At 43.8% G+C, this 16,991-nt stretch overlaps 1 protein-coding gene across 1 annotated transcript in view; it reads left to right on the forward strand.

Annotated features, from left to right (window-relative positions):
• Positions 1-9,508: 9,508 nt before the first annotated feature.
• Positions 9,509-16,991, forward strand: part of LOC149280395 (uncharacterized) — a 32,447-nt gene continuing 24,964 nt past the window's right edge. The window contains exons 1-9 of the mRNA XM_089500640.1: positions 9,509-9,622; positions 10,152-10,314; positions 10,398-10,608; positions 10,980-11,142; positions 12,836-12,967; positions 14,139-14,252; positions 14,913-15,122; positions 15,907-16,056; positions 16,388-16,576. Of these exons, the coding sequence (XP_089356766.1) occupies positions 9,509-9,622; positions 10,152-10,314; positions 10,398-10,608; positions 10,980-11,142; positions 12,836-12,967; positions 14,139-14,252; positions 14,913-15,122; positions 15,907-16,056; positions 16,388-16,576 (1,446 nt within the window). The remainder of the gene's footprint in view (positions 9,623-10,151; positions 10,315-10,397; positions 10,609-10,979; positions 11,143-12,835; positions 12,968-14,138; positions 14,253-14,912; positions 15,123-15,906; positions 16,057-16,387; positions 16,577-16,991) is intronic.

The following is a 16,991-nucleotide window of genomic DNA, read 5'->3' on the forward strand; positions in this document are numbered from 1 at the left end:
CTATAACCATGTTATATCTCTTGGTTATAGTATCATATTAGTAAAATGTATACTGGGGTCTGTAAGCGTCTTTGAAGTCCTTGATTGAAGTCCTAGAGGTGACTGTGTCTTCATTTCTGCGCATAACTGTGCAGGAGCACATATGACCCTGTATTCCTACATGTGTCCCCATGTGCTGCATGATGTATTGGCACGTGTGCCCATGTCGCATGTGACATGCAGCTGTTAGAAAAGATGGATACTCAGTGAAATGGGTATCCTCGGATAACAATAAGAACACATGTAAAGATTTTTTTCTAGTACCCCTAAAATACAAGAAGGGGTCTTGGTAATAAAGACACTGGTCCCATACTGGGTCAGTCCTGCTGAACCTTGGAATTTTGGGACAGGGCAATTTCCGCTAAAACGAAAGTATCATCTGGCCTCGGTTGGCCAATTAGAACGGCCATATGGTTCCAAAAATGAGAACTCAAGTATTATTAGGGAATTCCAGCAGCCTTACGGGGTAACGATGAAAAACGCCCAATAAGTACAGATGGGGAAAGGGTTACACTTGCAGGACCTAACACAATTTATATATTATTAAGGTCCATCATCAAGCAAGGTTGGCTATTAGAAAGTCCTCCAAATCCTTCATGTGATCCTCGTGATCCTTTATACTGTAGGCAGGTTCTAAATCTGTGTTTCTCTATTTACTCTATTTTTCGGTCCTAAGTAGACAGATGCACACTGCAGGAGCCAACTACTTTAAAAATAAAATCACCCTCATTGTTGTATTGTCATTCGCCTTTGAAAAGGAATCACGCCAGTTTGTAGTCACTTTCATTCTGGCGCTCTTGTGTCATTCTGGCGCTCTTGTGTCATTCTGGCGCTCTTGTGTCATTCTGGCGCACTTGTGTAATTCTGGCGCCTGCCCAAACCAGCTTTGTGATACTTATTACAAGTTCTTTACGCTAATCTTGACACATTTCTGTGTTAAAGGTGCCGTTCCATTTTAATTGAGCCTTCGAGCATTTAGCAAATAAGGCACTCGATTCTTTAACCAAATACAAGCAATGCAACAACCTTTAGGCTTTAAGCTTTTTTTTCCGTATCAGCCTATCGGAGCCAGCTTTTGTGTCCCGTGACAATAACGCGTTCCCTGCAAAATTATGAATGAGGAAATATTTGGCATGATTGAAAAATTCTTTCGGAGGAGTCTGAGTTCTCTAATTTAACGGAGTAATGGAACAGCACCCTTAAAAAACAAGGTTACAAGGTTGCACGGTGCTAAAGCAAATAAATGCCACATGGCGTGCGTCTGATCCAGAGCCCAGAGCTCCAGAGGGCCCTCCGGCAGGGCAATAGCAAAAAGGACAGAATAGCAGAACATTAACCCTTCCTGTGCCAGATTGAGGGTATAATGCATGGATTCCTGCCCTTTATGCTCTCTCTGTATATTAAACTCCATCAAGAATGACGTATCTGCTTATATATTTTTTATTATTATTAATTTCTATATCACATTTAGATTTTTTATGTCAATGTTAGATATGCACATATCCATTAAATGTGTAATTAAATATTATTATTTTTTTGCCTTTTTTTGGGAATTTCATATAATTTTTTTAAAAAAATTCTGTTTTAATCCCGCTTGAAGTTCATGTAATGGAATATACTGTAATTTATATAATTTCACTTAAAAAAAAAATTATTGCATCAGTGATTGAAGCCACATCACCACATACAGTACACAGAGCTCATTGTAGAACCCCAGCGATCTAGAATTATCATTTATTACGGGTCACTTTGTATTCACTGTAGTCTGGAATTCTTGGAATGTCTACCTTGAAAAAAAAAAAGAACTACGGTGGAGAAATGTTACGTTTTAATTGTAAAAGTCAACATTTAGGGCAATTTAAAAAAAAAAAAAAATCTCCCCACACCCTGCGAAATGTGCTCTCCGCGGAGCGAGCTTTTTATCCGGTGTTATTCTGTGTACTAAGAGCATCCTCTGTCTGAAACCCAAGGAAGGCCTTTCACAGAGGGGCCATTGTGTGAATGAACATACAGCGCTCCGTGTCTCCTCTGTTTATGGAACGGCTTTGGGAAAAGCTGGGGGGGGCCTTCGCTGAAAGGAGCGAGGGAGAGAGGAGGGAGGTAAATATTTAGTTTGGTTTTAGAAAGTATGTGTCAGAAGTTAGGAGATCGTTTTCGGAGTATCGCTGCCCGGTCTGTTCATCGCACGATACATGAATGGCACGTAAAGCCACTGGAAGGCTCCGAGGCCAGCGTGGTACTCTGTGCCACAACGTTTCTCTTACATTACGGAACGTCTGTGTTATTTTAATAGTCTCTGTTATTTATAACCTCAATTAAGGCGGCTGTTATTGTTCTCCTGTTATATACTCATCATAGAAATATTAAGTGTTTTATATATTTAAGAACCATCTGGCCTGCCTGGTTCTCTCGTTCACCTCGAGATCGCTTCCTGGATTCCTTTACAACGGATAGAACATTTGTGGGTCCTCCTAGAAAGAAAGAGCTCCTTGGCTTCACTAAACATTATGAAGACCCAACTGAGCTTCTACTGCGGGAGGAGCTTGGCAGTCCCTGTATAATGTATAGAATGTATAGAAGACATCTCTTCACCCATTGAATTATGCATTGTACAGGGTCAGCTCAGACCTTCTTAATGGAGAAACCTGGCCCTTCATAATTCTGTCCCCATGCAGTTTAAGGGGGTTTGTGTGTATGTGTGTGTGAATGGGCTTGTGTTTGCGTGTGATTTATCACCTTGGGGTTTATTAACTAAGCAGCAAGTGGATTCAAGATGTGATAAATCGTGGGTGACAAGTTGCCAATTATCCCCTCAGGGATTCATTCAGTTTTACTCAGGCTCAGCTCGGGTAAAAAGAAAAGTTATGCAGTTCTTTGATGCCGAGGAGACCACCCTGTTCGGTGGAATGTCCACTGGGAAGTGTTGCGCATGGTTAAATGTGGCCAGATCCTGCGTGGTGATCTCCTCTGAGAAAAAGAGTTTGACCCTGACTATTTCTTAAGGCAAATTGGTACATATGGGATGTGTGGTCAGAATAGCATCTGGTGAAAATGTTATTTATTTACCCTATTAAAGAGGAGCTTAGGTGGGGACCATAAATATACACAAGGTCCTTACATAGCCCTCTCAGACTCTATTATTACCCCGTGGATGGGTATCAAGAGCCACCTACAATGATTAGAGCGCCCTGCTTCTAGCTAAAACAGAGGCCTGGCATTTTTGGCAGACTTAGATAAATATGTAATTACAAATAATTGAAGTTCCTTCAATTTCACGCCTGCCTGATGAGTGGTGGCATAATGGCCACCGCTGGTCCTCGAGGGTCATTTCCACTCTCAAGCATCTTCAGGGCGGGAATAGTGCAGTCAGGCTGTGGAAAATGTTGGAACTTAAATAAATAGGGTAATAAATAGGGTAATCATCATAATATTGATATTAAAAATAATAATGATGCCAAGCGTTTAAAATTTCCATGAGCACAGCCTCCTTCTGATGGTGGAAATGTGATGGCGGCAAGAGTGTGTTGTTGGTGTGTTCATCTCAACCTAGGCCATGAAAGCAATTATCAGTGTGATGAGCGTGTCGCCACATTGCTCCCTTTCTTGGGGAAGACCCAGAGACCTGAAAGGGCAACACTTGACCCGGAGTCTCCTGAGAGTTCCCAGGTATGGTTACGATGACCGGTCGGGCCTGGTCTTGGATAACTGGATGACCATGGGCATGCTTTAAAAAAAATGCACCATGCGGGGCAGCAGAAAATATTACCACAGCCTTTAATGTATTAATTTCCTATAAGTGTCCCCAGCTAAATCATCACACCGACTACCGACTTCCAGAGCCAGATGAACACTCCATAGGCTCCAGGCAAGGTATGGATTTGAGGACCACCTCCTAATCACTTTAAATACGGGGCAAATTATCCCTGCTGCACATTACCCCGGCCTTCACCGGGTCCACCCAGACGCCTTATGGATCTCATGGACCCCAGCAGCTTAATGCATCACCTGGCTCTGCGGACTTTGAATACCTTGTAATATTGGCTTTCAATATATTATAGGTTTTAATAGAATTACAAACGGTTAAAATCTGGGTTTTATAATTTTACCACAAGGCTTGCGTGTTGATTGGCCACTCGATGCCAGTGATCCAGTCTGGCAGCAAATACCTTGCCGTCTACGGCAAGTTCCAGCCGCCATTATATCCAGCATCATAAAATAAAACCAGAAAAACCACAAGGGAAGGGGAAATAAAGCTTTAATATAAAAAAATAAAATAAACAAGAAAATCTATAGGAGGGATTGCCTTTTTATAAATAAATAATAGGAGAAAATTATTTTTTCCCCTAATTCCTTCTGCTCCCCCCCCCCAGATTGGTTCTTTAAGTTTTATTGAATTCTTCTCATAATAACATTTCGCTGATCCTTTCTTCTCGCTGGAAGGATTTTTCCATCTGTTTAAGATTTGGTGAAGTTGTATAAAGCTATTTTCCAGCAGTGCTTATTTCTGCAGAGATTGGGTTCCGGTTGGGTGAAGACGCTCTGTCAGACATGTATATATCTTTAAAGGTTTTATGTGTTTTAGAGCAGTAATATGAGCCATTACCTCTTGGACGTCTGCGTCTTATTTATATAATACCCCTGATCACCGATTATATGCGGGGTGCAGGATAATTGAAGTCGAAGTATTCCGATGCTTTCAGACAGGAGCTTGACGTGACTCTTTAAATTTTTTCCGTCTCGCTGTTTTCTTTTTTGTTTTCCTTCACTTTTCACATACTTCCCATTACAGAAATTCCGCGGACACTTTGCCACTTTGTCACACTTCAGCATTTCATGAGTTCGTGGCAAAGTTGAGTTGAGTCAATCTTTTGCACACTCGGTGGAGGGACCGATGGGAGTAGGTGGCCATTCACCATTTACAACTCTTTTTTTGAGTCCATTGAGTTGGCAGAAAATGAGCAAATGATTTGCTGTAACGAACTTGATGGCCAATTCCACCACAGTTACAGTCAACTTGACTCAACGTTCTATGAAAAGCATATATTCACATACATTTGACTTCAAAATAACTCAAAAAAGGGTTTTGACATCTACTTAGACTGACTTGATTCCAAAGAACTCAACAACAAACTTGCACCATCCACTTGGCCAACAAACATCAATTAGACAGCAACTCCCAACTCAATGTATAGCTCATCAGCACCCCACTCATCTCGACAAGTTGCTCTTCTCGTTGAGTGGTTTCGAGTTAAGTCAAATTAATTACCTCTGTTACTTGAACCTTTTGTGAATTAGGCAACCGGAAACTCCCCAGGGCCGGTAGAGCTGTGTGTCTTCTCCAAGCACCACCCGTAACAGATGCCTCCTCTGTGTAGAAGAAGAACTGTAGTTTTCACATCATAGTGAGAGTTGTTGTCCAACAAAAGCTGGAGGGCCACAGGTTGAGCAGGAGTCGGCGATGGAAGCCCTGACAGGCACGCTTGCCCAATTCAAGTGGACTTTCTGATGATTGTGACGCAGCCCTTCACCCTGCATTTAATGGAGTGATCCGGTCATCTCAAAGAGAGTGCTGCATTCAGTTAAATACACTTTAGATATGTAAGGTTTGTTGTACAGACGCAACCACCGTAAACCTCGGCTCACCGACCGTGGCCTGACCTGACTATTGCACGCTCTTAATACATGGCCTGACGCCCAATACGTGATCCCCCCCGCAGGCTATAGACTAAATAACCCCCTGATCTTTATCTGGGGGATCTTCAAGGTCTCTAAAATGACCCAACACACCCTCCAGAATGAATGCTTTGAAAATAGGGGTTTGGCATCCACAGCTTTTAACCCTTCTCATCCAGCCCTAAATCCCTCAAATGTTCACAGTGTTCTCCGTCTCATATCCTCTTTATCATTCTGAGATAAAGTCTCTTCTTTGAGTCCCCATTTTTCTTTTCTAATTTACACCAAATATAACCCTCATCCCTCATCCCTCATCCCCTCTAATCCCCTCTTCTGGTCTCTGTCACGTTACCTTGTTTCAGATCCTTTTTTCCTGTGGAATGCATTGGATCTTTGCAGATAACAGAGCGTTAGTAATGGGTAGTTTTCTTTTACAATATTAAGGAATAATAATTTATTAGTAGTAGTCTTACTAAAGTGTATTTGTGGGAGTCTCCAAGATCCTGCTATTAAAAATCTGGTTTTTGGATAATCAGTTATACTGATTCACATGGTGCCCCCCCCATAATATAAGTTTTTTTGGCGTGCTATATGGGAAGTTAAATAATATTCACACTATATCTTTTGGGGGGGGTTCTGAGGGGGTAGCAAATTCTGGGGTCTTTTTAATTTTAATACAGTGATAAGATCAGGTTATGTCTGTATTCAACGCATTACAACAAACACAACAGCAATATACAGCAGATATATGTTTGAAGATTAAAGGGGCCGTTCAATACTCCAGACAGCCTCACCAAATGAATATGCTTTATATATATATATATTTTTTTTTAACTGCTTACCTTAGGGAGAAGCTGCAGCTTCTCTCTTCCTTTGTGGCAGAAAATCGCTCCATCGAACTCATTTCCCTAAGAGAATATGGGGGGCTCTAAATTTGCAAGGAAGACCACACAGAAATCTAAAGGGTCCACTAAGTTATTATATGCATGAAATTAAATACGGTAGCTGCAGTAGCTGTTTGATCCCGAACATAGCTCTCTTATTCTATAACAATTAATGTGGAGACCTCATGGTTTTATACGGACCTCTCCTCCATCAGTCTCTCCATTTCCATACTGCAGATGTCCATCCAGTTAAATTGTACTGTGTTAAAGTAGCACTATTTACGATATAGCGCCCCACAATATGATTTATTAAGATGATAGCTGTATTGCCTACATAGTGACCAATAAAGAATATGTAGAGATTTGGGGAGAGTGTTCGCACTTCTCTCTTGGTGTAGACGGTCTCATTTCTCACCTTTAACCCTCTGTCTCGATATATTTCCTGTTTTTTTCCTTTCTCTTGCCCCCGTCCGTTTGCCCCTTGCTACCGTCCTGCTGAGCCAAACACATCCCAGAATTCTGCTGCCTGCATTCCAAATCAGAACCAAATGCAGGTATTCCTAGGAGAGGAGTCCCTTCCCCGGCGCTCCAGCCTCTCCCAAAAACCCAGACGGCTCCTATCCTCCTGTGAGAGGACGCAGCCTCTCGCTGACATGCAAAGTGTCTGCTTCTGGTGCCCTGGATGGAAAGACACCGAGGGAAGCGAGAGACAGAAAGGATAATGTGTATATAAACACGCAAACAGGACTGGCTCCACCATGTAGGTGGCATAGGCAGCAGAGAAGAGCCCTGAGATGATGGAAGCACCCCCATTAGATTGCCCCCTATGTTGGCATGCAGTAGGGGGCATCTGGATACACAGCGATGAGATGATGGACCCTGGGGCAGTAGTTGTTCCCATATGGGGATGGCCAAGGAATACCCATGGTTGGCCAGAACAATTATGTTAACTATGAATTGTAGGTCTGGAAAGGGTCATGAGACGCGCTGCAACCAGATAAGAAGATTAAGCAGCTGTTGAGGGCCCCCAATAGTCTAGAGCATGCATCCCAACTGTCCCGCTTTGTGCAGCACAGTCCTGATTTTGCCACTCTATCCTACTGTCCCACTGAGTTCTCCCTCTATCTCGCACACTGTGCATGGGCAGAATTGTGCGCATGCACAGTCGCGATGCTAGTTTTAGTGATGCTCTACCTCCGATTCCCCAAATGTTTATGACCCCCAAAAATATAAGGCCACCTCTGAAGGTTGTACCTGCACTAGTTAAATTTAATTTTATTACAGCTATGGACATGTAAAACAGTTTATAATCTGATTGATCAAAGGCTGAGACAGAATCAGGAAAATCACATTGGTTGCTATGGTGATAAAACCACTTTTTAATATTTGTACCAGAATCACTTTTTTATACATAATCTGGAATATGTAACAATGTTTCTGCATGTAACCGTCATTGATTTCTAAGTTGTGGATACATTTTGTGTAACTGAGTTATATATATATAAGGTTATATAGTAACCGCTTCTATAGAATGTAGCGTTGATATATTTTCAGCGTTCTTTTTTTTTACATTACCCGAAATAAATTAGTGGATAGTTTAATATGCATAGTATTTTTTTGTCCATTAATGGGAAAACCATCACATTTTTCTGGTCTGGGGTTTGGTTTTAATATTGTGTTCCAATGGATTTACAAGGCATCGGCAGAACGTAAAGAAGATTTGCTTGAATGTGTGTGCGTGTGCATCTCTATGTGTGCGTGTCTGTGTGTGCTTCAATGTGTGCGTGTGTATGAATTAGACACACATACTGCGCTGTGGGCTATGCTGGTGCTTTAGGTAATCGCTTGCCCCGTTCACCCACATGGCAGGTTGCGTGTGGTCTTTTTACCCGCTGCTTAGTAAAGGGAAATGCACTTTGACCCCCAGACACCGGACAGTCTGTTAAAATAATAATAATAATCTGTCCAGGGCTTCTTGTGTGGGCCCAGGCAGTATACCGCGTGCGTAAAGGTGGTCCATGGATGCGACCCTTCATCCCCTTGCTATCCATCAAACACCTCGGACCCCCTTCCACCGGTGGACTCAGCAATGTCTTTTTATTTTCCCTTTTCACCCCTATTTTCTCCTCCCTCCCTCCCCTCTCTCTCTCTCTCTCTCTCTGTCCTGCTCGCTTTCCTCTTCTCCTCTCCCTCTGTTTCTTGGTCCCTCTTGGATTGAGGTATGCCGAGGGTAATGAGTTTTTCCTCCCTGGCTTCTGCTTGGAAGTCCTGCAGGCTGAATGAGCATCATATTACGGGGAGTCTGCGATTCCCATCAGCTCCTTTCATTAGTCTGCGCCCCCCGCCTGTCCCCTGCGCCTTCCTCGCTCGGTCTCTCTCCATTCTTCCCTTTTTCTCTGACCTTTCATTCTCTTCTGCTGCTGTCTTCACTCCACTAGTGATAGAGACATCTAAATACACAGTCCTCGGCGTCTCTTACTCTGTATATACAAACAATACAAATAAGTGGGAGCTCCGTGCCTTCCTTACTCTCTCCTTTCTATTTACCCCCTTTATCCTCGCCCCTCTGTGTATACGGGTAACCGGGAGCTCTGTGCCCCCTTTACTCTCTCCTCTCTGTGTATACGGGTAACCGGGAGCTCTGTGCCCCTTTTACTCTCTCCTCTCTGTGTATACGGGTAACCGGGAGCTCTGTGCCCCCTTTACTCTCTCCTCTCTGTGTATACGGGTAACCGGGAGCTCTGTGCCCCCTTTACTCTCTCCTCTCTGTATATACGGGTAACCGCGCGCTCTGTGCCCCCGTTACCCTCGGTGTATACAGATAAAGGGTAGACTGGTGTATATTCAGGGACGGATGTATAAATGGGAATATGTGGATGGTTATACGATGGGTGTAAGCGAGGCCCAGCTTGATGGATATAGCAGACATCGCTGGCGCTTTAACTGTGAAATATTTCCGGCTGCCAGTTTCCATTCTCTCAGTCCGGCTGCTTCCAGACACCTGCGATGCTCTGCGAGGAGCTGCGATGTTATGGGGAGCTTCGTAGAACTCTGCGTTTGTTTAAACGGCTCTGTGCTTCCAAAGCTGTCTCCTTGAAAAGCCCAGATTGGCTTCACGGTCGCAGCATCACCGTAAGCAGTCAGTCCACCTACCGTTGACTGGTTTAGTGACATGGTTCTCAGCCCCGTCCCAGAGACATACTGGCGCTCCAGGTTTTATGAAGCTCCCTGTTGGAATGGAATATGCCGGTTACTAGCGTGCCTCGAAGACTGGGCTGCGGACCATTGGTTTAGTGGAACGGGGAGCCAACCCGTCTATAAAGTGTTTTATTGATTTTATATTCATGCCAGGGTGGGGTTAGTCTTATTGCCCCAGGCTACATAGCAGACTGGAGGCTGGGAGCAGCGCCACTATAACTAGCTATGACCAGGCAGGGCCACTAGGGGGCAGACTTTAATAGAGCAAAAACGTGTTATTTTACAGGACATGGGAATGGATAGATTTCTCTTAAGTTTTCTCATGTTTGCCACTCTTTTCCTCTCTTTGTAACAGACCCTGTGGATGTATTAAAGGGTCTCCAGCTCCACACACAGCCCGAGGGGGTGAAGAAGACAACTGGCCTCTGCCCAGCACGTCGCTCTAGCACTGGTTCTGATGTGGCCTACAGGATATCCAAGCAGGCGCAGATCAGCGCCCCCACCAGGCAGCTTTTCCCAGGTACGTGTGCAGCCCTCATCATGTGATGCATGAACAGATACATTAACTGGTTCCTTAATCAAACCTTTTTATATGCCCTGTAGGTAAATTCCCTGAGGATTTTTCAATCATGGCGTTGGTGCGGGCCAAGAGCGGACTGCAGGCCTTCCTCCTGTCCATATACAATGAGCAGGGAGTCCAGCAGCTTGGGGTGGAGTTAGGACGCTCCCCGGTCTTCCTGTACGAGGATCAGCATGGAAAGCCGGCCCCCGAGGATTACCCCATATTCAGCGGGATCAACCTGGCAGATGGAAAGTCAGTATACATTGCCATTATTTTAACTCTTTAAGTGCCAGAGGGGGGAAGCAACTCACTGGCTGGGTTACAAATTATATGTCAATTTCCCTTTGTATTCCATATTTTATTCTCTCACTTTATTTTCTTCCTGGATACTAACTGGTTACACTGGATGTTCCATAAACTACACCAGTGTTCTGCAGGTCAGTTCAGGTACAAGCAAAAAGAAAAGGCCATATGCGTTCTATGATAACTTTGGAACAAAATTCTCTGATTCTATAATATTAGGTTTTGTGACAATAGCTACACCCACTGACTCCTGCAGCTTAACCAAGACCACTCATTCTATCTTCTCTGTGAGTTCCTCACCCCTCTCCCTGCATCCACAGATGGCACCGCATTGCTTTAAGTGTACAGAAAACCTCAGTGACCCTGATATTGGACTGTAAGAAGCGAATAACTAAGAAACTACCACGTGGGAATAAACCCATCGTTGACACCAAAGGAATCACTGTATTTGGGACTCGTATCCTGGATGAGGAATCATTCGAGGTAAAAACCATTCTGCTTGTTGTGTCATTAGGCTAAGTAACGTCAGGTACCCCGATACACATGGAAGATGTCAAATGGTCTCTACAAGAAGCTGGTTACCCTCCCAGAAAGTCAATACTGGGCAGGTTTTTCACACCTGGCTTGTATCAAGTAAATACCACAAGAGGGCGCTCTTACACAGCTTTACAGTAACAGTCATTGTCTCTCCCTGTCATCAGGCAATACCATATTGCACCACTAGAGGGTACTCATGCCAAGGCCAAAAAGAAAAGATTTTCTCCTTATTGCCACCATAGCCCCGCTTAAACCCAATTGTTGCAGCCACACACACTTACACAAACCCGCTTATAGCATATTGTGCTAACCTAGAGCCTGGTCATCTAATTTGGCCCTCTCTGGAACGCTTGATAAACAAGCGCTGGTGCTGACTGATGGCAAGAATAGTACGCGTATGAAATGGCAAGCAGAAATGTGTTGGGCTGAGCCAAGGAGCTGGGGACAGAGGAAGAAGTGCAAATACACAGGGGTAATCCTGAGGGGAAATGCATTTACAGGGAGATAACAATGATAATTCAAAGGGAGCACTCAGCTATCATAGGCAATAAAGTACATATGATGTCTACAATGTTCCTATAATCATGGGAGGTCTAGCAGCATTCAGTCTGGGGCCAAGTCCAACCAAGAGGCCCTGTAATAAATCAGCTCCAGACGTATCCATTCCTATACAAAACACAATTACATTTTTTTAGACATGCTGGTGGTTGTAACACTTCAGGTAATGGCCCAAACCTTTAAAAATCAAACCAGCCCAGTTTCCTCCTTGCCCCCTGCTATGCGCCCCAGCCCTTCATGTCATTTTAAGGATTAGCTTTCCACGTGGGAAATGTGCTTCTAATGTTTTAAATAATCTCCAGTTAAAAATAATCCAATGCAGACAAAAGATGCATTTATACTGTTCTAGTCGTTTTTTGTTAAGAAGTATACATTATTGTACTGGTTTGCCTTGAAAGAAGAGTATTGGGAAAAAATACCCGCTATCACCACTAGATGGGGCTGTTTGCACATTTCTACTATGCTCTACCAAAAGACACTTGAGCCACTACACAAAACTACCACCTGAGGGAGCTCTACCACTATATTTTTTTCTTTATTAACTCATAAAATTGTTGCAATCCCAGCTCTTTTATTGTGAATTTATAAGTCAATCATGTGCAAAAAAAAAGTTTTGCAGAAACTTAAGCCAGGACATATTAATTTCACTTGAAAAAATAAAAATGCAATATGTTTTAGTTAAAGGTACACTAACATAAAATATGAAAAGGGTCTACAAGCCTAGCCACTGTACATAGTATTATATATAAACCAATGTTTTCAATGCAAATTGGAGCACTGCACCGCAAGCTTCACCAAAGCAAAATGTGTTACACATTTCCTAGGCGGACAAAGAATACTCATATGCGATCATGACACCTTTATACATAACCTCAATTTTACCAGTCAAAGAATCTGGTGATTATTCTGAAGATATTTGGGTAAACATAGAAAAAGATGCAAAGTTACATATGCTTTTGGGGCCTCAGGGATCTCTTCATCAGATGGAAGTGATTTTAAAACAATAATATTGTATGCTATGTAACATCTGATATGTCTTCCTGGTGAATGAAAGCAATTTACCTTTTTTTTTTCCTCCTAGGGCGATATACAGCAATTTCTCATAGCATCTAATGCTCAGGCAGCGTATGATTACTGTGAACACTACAGCCCAGACTGTGACAAGGCACTACCCAACACTCCTCAGGCGCAGGACCCTAACACTAGGCTAGATGTAAGTATGGTGGGGTCCCGGACACAGCCGGTCTGATATACACTGATATAGAAACTATAACACCAAACAGCGAGCCACTGATTCATCGTCTAACTTGCCCATTCTTCTTCCGCCTGCCACTTAGTTCGTATGACTTACCCTTCTAAAAGGAAAGCTTTACCACCTTTTCATGCCCAGCTATACCAAATAAAAGGGGCCAGGAGAACACAGACCCTTCAGTGAGCTCCATGCATCTATTATATTTTCCATAAAAGAGATCTGCATTCGCCGCAATGAGTTTCCTCCTACACCATACAATAGCTGACGCCTTCGTGAGCATTAATTCTGATTGTGACTCCGATTGGAATGCGATTTATTCTGTAAATTCCTTCAAACGTGAGAATGAAGCTGAATGTTCTGTGACCCCCACCTGCAATTGTGGGGTTTTAGTGCCACTGAGGGCATTTGTCATTATTCTGCCAGTAAGGATGTGTAGCTGTTTGTTCTTGGACCAGAATTATCCTTTATCAAGTATGACCTCAGCATCCATTACAATACTTTGTCATCAGGCTATAATATGAACAATGTACCTAATGTGAATGTCGTGTATATTGAACACAGTCATATTTATGGCACTTTCCAAAAATGTTCACGTCTCTGACTAACAATATCGCCCCCTGCTGCCCAGGCTTTTTACCCCAAAACTTCCTTCCCATTCCTGCGTATGCCTCTACCTGTCCTCCCCTCCGGGGATCTTTCTTGGCATTCTCTCGCCCGTTGAGTAGGATCTTCTTATAGGTCTTTCTTGATGACGCTGGTCAATGAATTGGGGCGTTCTGTACAGTCATCAGGTCGGCCATGTCTTAAAACATGGAAGGTCGAAGCATCTTTAGTGTCTGGCGGGAAGGGGAATGTTATTTTGGTTGAGTTTCAAAGTTTTTAGATATTTATTCCTGGAGTTGACCCATAAAAGGTCCAATCAGGCGGCACGTGAAGAGTTATCATTATCACTTTAAATGGAATTGTCTTTCGGTAAAGAGTTGGGGGGGGTACTGTCCTGTTTTTCCATCGCTTTCTGCCCCCATGCTTTTGTAATACACAACCTCTTAGCATTTCAGAATAATAACGCTCTCTCCCTTCTCCCCGACTCCCTGTGCTTATGAACCCCTCCCCCCGTCCCTGCCGCTTATAGTACACAGAGGAAGAGGTGGAGTATTACGAGTATCCGTACTATTATGACAATAAAGAGGAAGGGACACCTGCCCCACCTACTGCAAAAGCCCCCGAGGAAGGGGCGGCCGAGCAGGTAACCGGTGGATGTGTCATTGTGTCCATCCGTGGTGTCGTCTGTCACTCCATCTCCTTCCATCCAGCGTTTGTTACTGAGGAACATGGTGCTGCCCAGCCGGGGAAGAGGGGGCATTTACATTCTTTGTCACCCCATTAAACTGACCCCCCATGTCACTGCGTTAGAGCTCACTAGACTTTGAAACAGGTCTGCCCAGCTTAAGGGACACAGCTGCTCTTGATCTCAGTTAAGTGCTATCTACTTGCATACCTGTGTTCAAGCATGGATATCTTCACATCTTTCCCGTTATTCCCGTCTTAGTAATATTACAATTCAAAAGTCAACCACCCAATTCTCTTTAGTTATAGGGATTCCATTAAGGGACCCTAAATCGCCCTTTTCCTTATAATTTTATTACAATTGATTTAGCAGGTGGAGGGTATATGGGGCAAATAGTGTTACCCTCTTTTTCCATTGTTGGGCGCCGCCATGTTCCTGCATTCCCTGTATGTTGCTTGTCCATCACATGTTGTATTCATGCGTGTTTCTCTCTCTCTCCAATTCATTTGTTTGTCTGTGTGTACCACTTCCTACGTGCCCTTCATTATCACTACCTGCCCCCCAAAACACCCTTAAATACCCCGCCCGTTCTACCCAACCTGCTTTGGCCGACGGCAGAAAAACAAAGCCAAAAGCACCAAGCAGCCGGCAAAGCCGAAGCCAAAGGTGCCTCCTCCCGCCAAGAATAACAGCAAGGTGAAAAACGGCGCAGCGGGCAAGGCCCCCGCCAAACGCGACACCCCCGTGAAAAACAATGTGGGCAAAGTCCAGCCCAAGAAAAACTTCGCTGGCGCCAAGAGGAAGAACGTGGGAAATGGTTACCAGCAGGTAGAGCAAAAAAGTATGCAGATCCCAGGAGCGAGATCTGACATACATGCCCCCCTATAGCCCACACCGCTCCCCAAATCCCCCTCAATGAGTGCCGAGATTGTGAACCAAAAGAGAGGAAGTTGTTTGTCTCAGCTGTGCATTGTGTCTTGCTAGAGATATCCTCATCTGTTCTGTGCCGCTCCGTGCTTGGGGCTCATTCATCATCCTAAATGCAAAACGCAAGAGTTGTGAAGGTAACAGAACATTGTGCGTCTCCTCCGGGAATCGTTAGGTTAATTATAGGTAAATTACTGCTACGTTGGGTAGGGGCTTACAGATAGACTTAGAATGTCTGCTCTTAGAATATGATTGTCTGCAACAATGTTCTGTTTCTTCAGAACCCTCAGGTTTTGCTTGTTGTGTAACTTATGGTGTTACAGCGAATGAATGAACAGACCTTGCCCGATCCACATGGTTGTGGATGACTGATCATCACATGCGACGATTCATCTGGGATTCATTATCTGCCCCTACCTCTCTCCAAAGGGGGCGATAATGTTAATTCTGTTTGAATCTGTGATGGGGCAGCGATTTTCTCTCTCACCTGGAGAGAGAATCCATCTGGTAACTCACTAATGCTTTTCATTTTTCTCGTTTTTTTATCCTCTCCTCTCGCTTTCCTCTTTTAAATTTCTGGATTTCTTTGCATTTTTTTTTATTCCACCCCCACTTCCCATCATTTCTTACTTGATCCCCCTTTTCCTCAACTTCGCCCTCCTTTACCCTCTCTCTGGTCACCAAGGATCCTGCTCTCACTTCTGAACCCATCATGACCCCCGAGCCCACCATATTAGAACAAAATCCAGATTACACTGCACCTCCCCCAGAAGAGGAAGAGTTTTACGGGGTCTGGGAGGACGAGGTGACGCAAGAAGTCACGCCCGCCCCTGAGGTAAAACCGGCGGCGCCGGCAGCACGCCGTCAGTCTTTTTCTATGATACACAGAGAAGTTCTGCAACAAATTAGCAAATACAAAATATCAGCAATTTTGTAAAAAAAATTCTTTTTTAATCATTACAAAATCAAGTTGAGCCCCTCTTTACTCGGTAGCTGTTTTGCAAAGGCTTCTGGGAAATATTTGCATTTTTAGTGAACCTCTCCCCCCGTATTCCCCTTTTTTTTTCTGTGATGATGTCATTGATGTGTTTGACCCCGGTCCCTGTTCTGCTGCCCCCTTTCCTGCATCTATCTTTATTTTTTGCTTCATTTCCTCCCCTTGGAAGGAAAAAGAAAACGCTCCTTCAGTGGCTGTCAAGGGTAGTGATTCCTTCACAGAGGAATATGTGACCGGGGAGGAGGACACTCCAGCGCCCGAGCTGGACTATGAATATGTTTACAAGGATTACCATGAGGGCTCGGAAAGCGCGCAGCTGGGCCCAGTTCTCTCAGCAGAGACCCCCGAGAGCGGAGGTGTAAGTCTAAAACTTTAGGGTCCTTTCATTGAAAGCAAAATTTTCTCCCAAAAAATGGTGAGAAACATTTAGCAAAATCTGTTATTCTCCAAGGTCTGCTCTTACTCGTTGATTCAAGTCTTCCTTTCTGATGTCAATGTTGTGATGTCACGTTCTGTGTGCATTCTTCATTTTCCACGTGTCTTTTGTTCACGCGTGTCACTTTCTACCTTCCTGGTGTCAATGTTGTTGTCTTGTCTTGAATCCCTCTTATGGAACAGCACGTGTGATGTCATCTGTGTCTTCTGTGTTCCTCTGATGTCACTTCCTTCTTGAAGTATGTGCTAAAAAAAACAATTCTCCACTCTCTGTTTTTGTTCCTCCTCAAAACCTCCTGTTCTAATATATTCTTCCATGATGCACCAATGCCAATTCT

This window comes from Sceloporus occidentalis, unplaced genomic scaffold, assembly GCF_023333645.1.
Source record: "Sceloporus occidentalis isolate IW3139 unplaced genomic scaffold, rSceOcc1.0.p SCAF_157, whole genome shotgun sequence".
Taxonomy (NCBI): domain Eukaryota; kingdom Metazoa; phylum Chordata; class Lepidosauria; order Squamata; family Phrynosomatidae; genus Sceloporus; species Sceloporus occidentalis.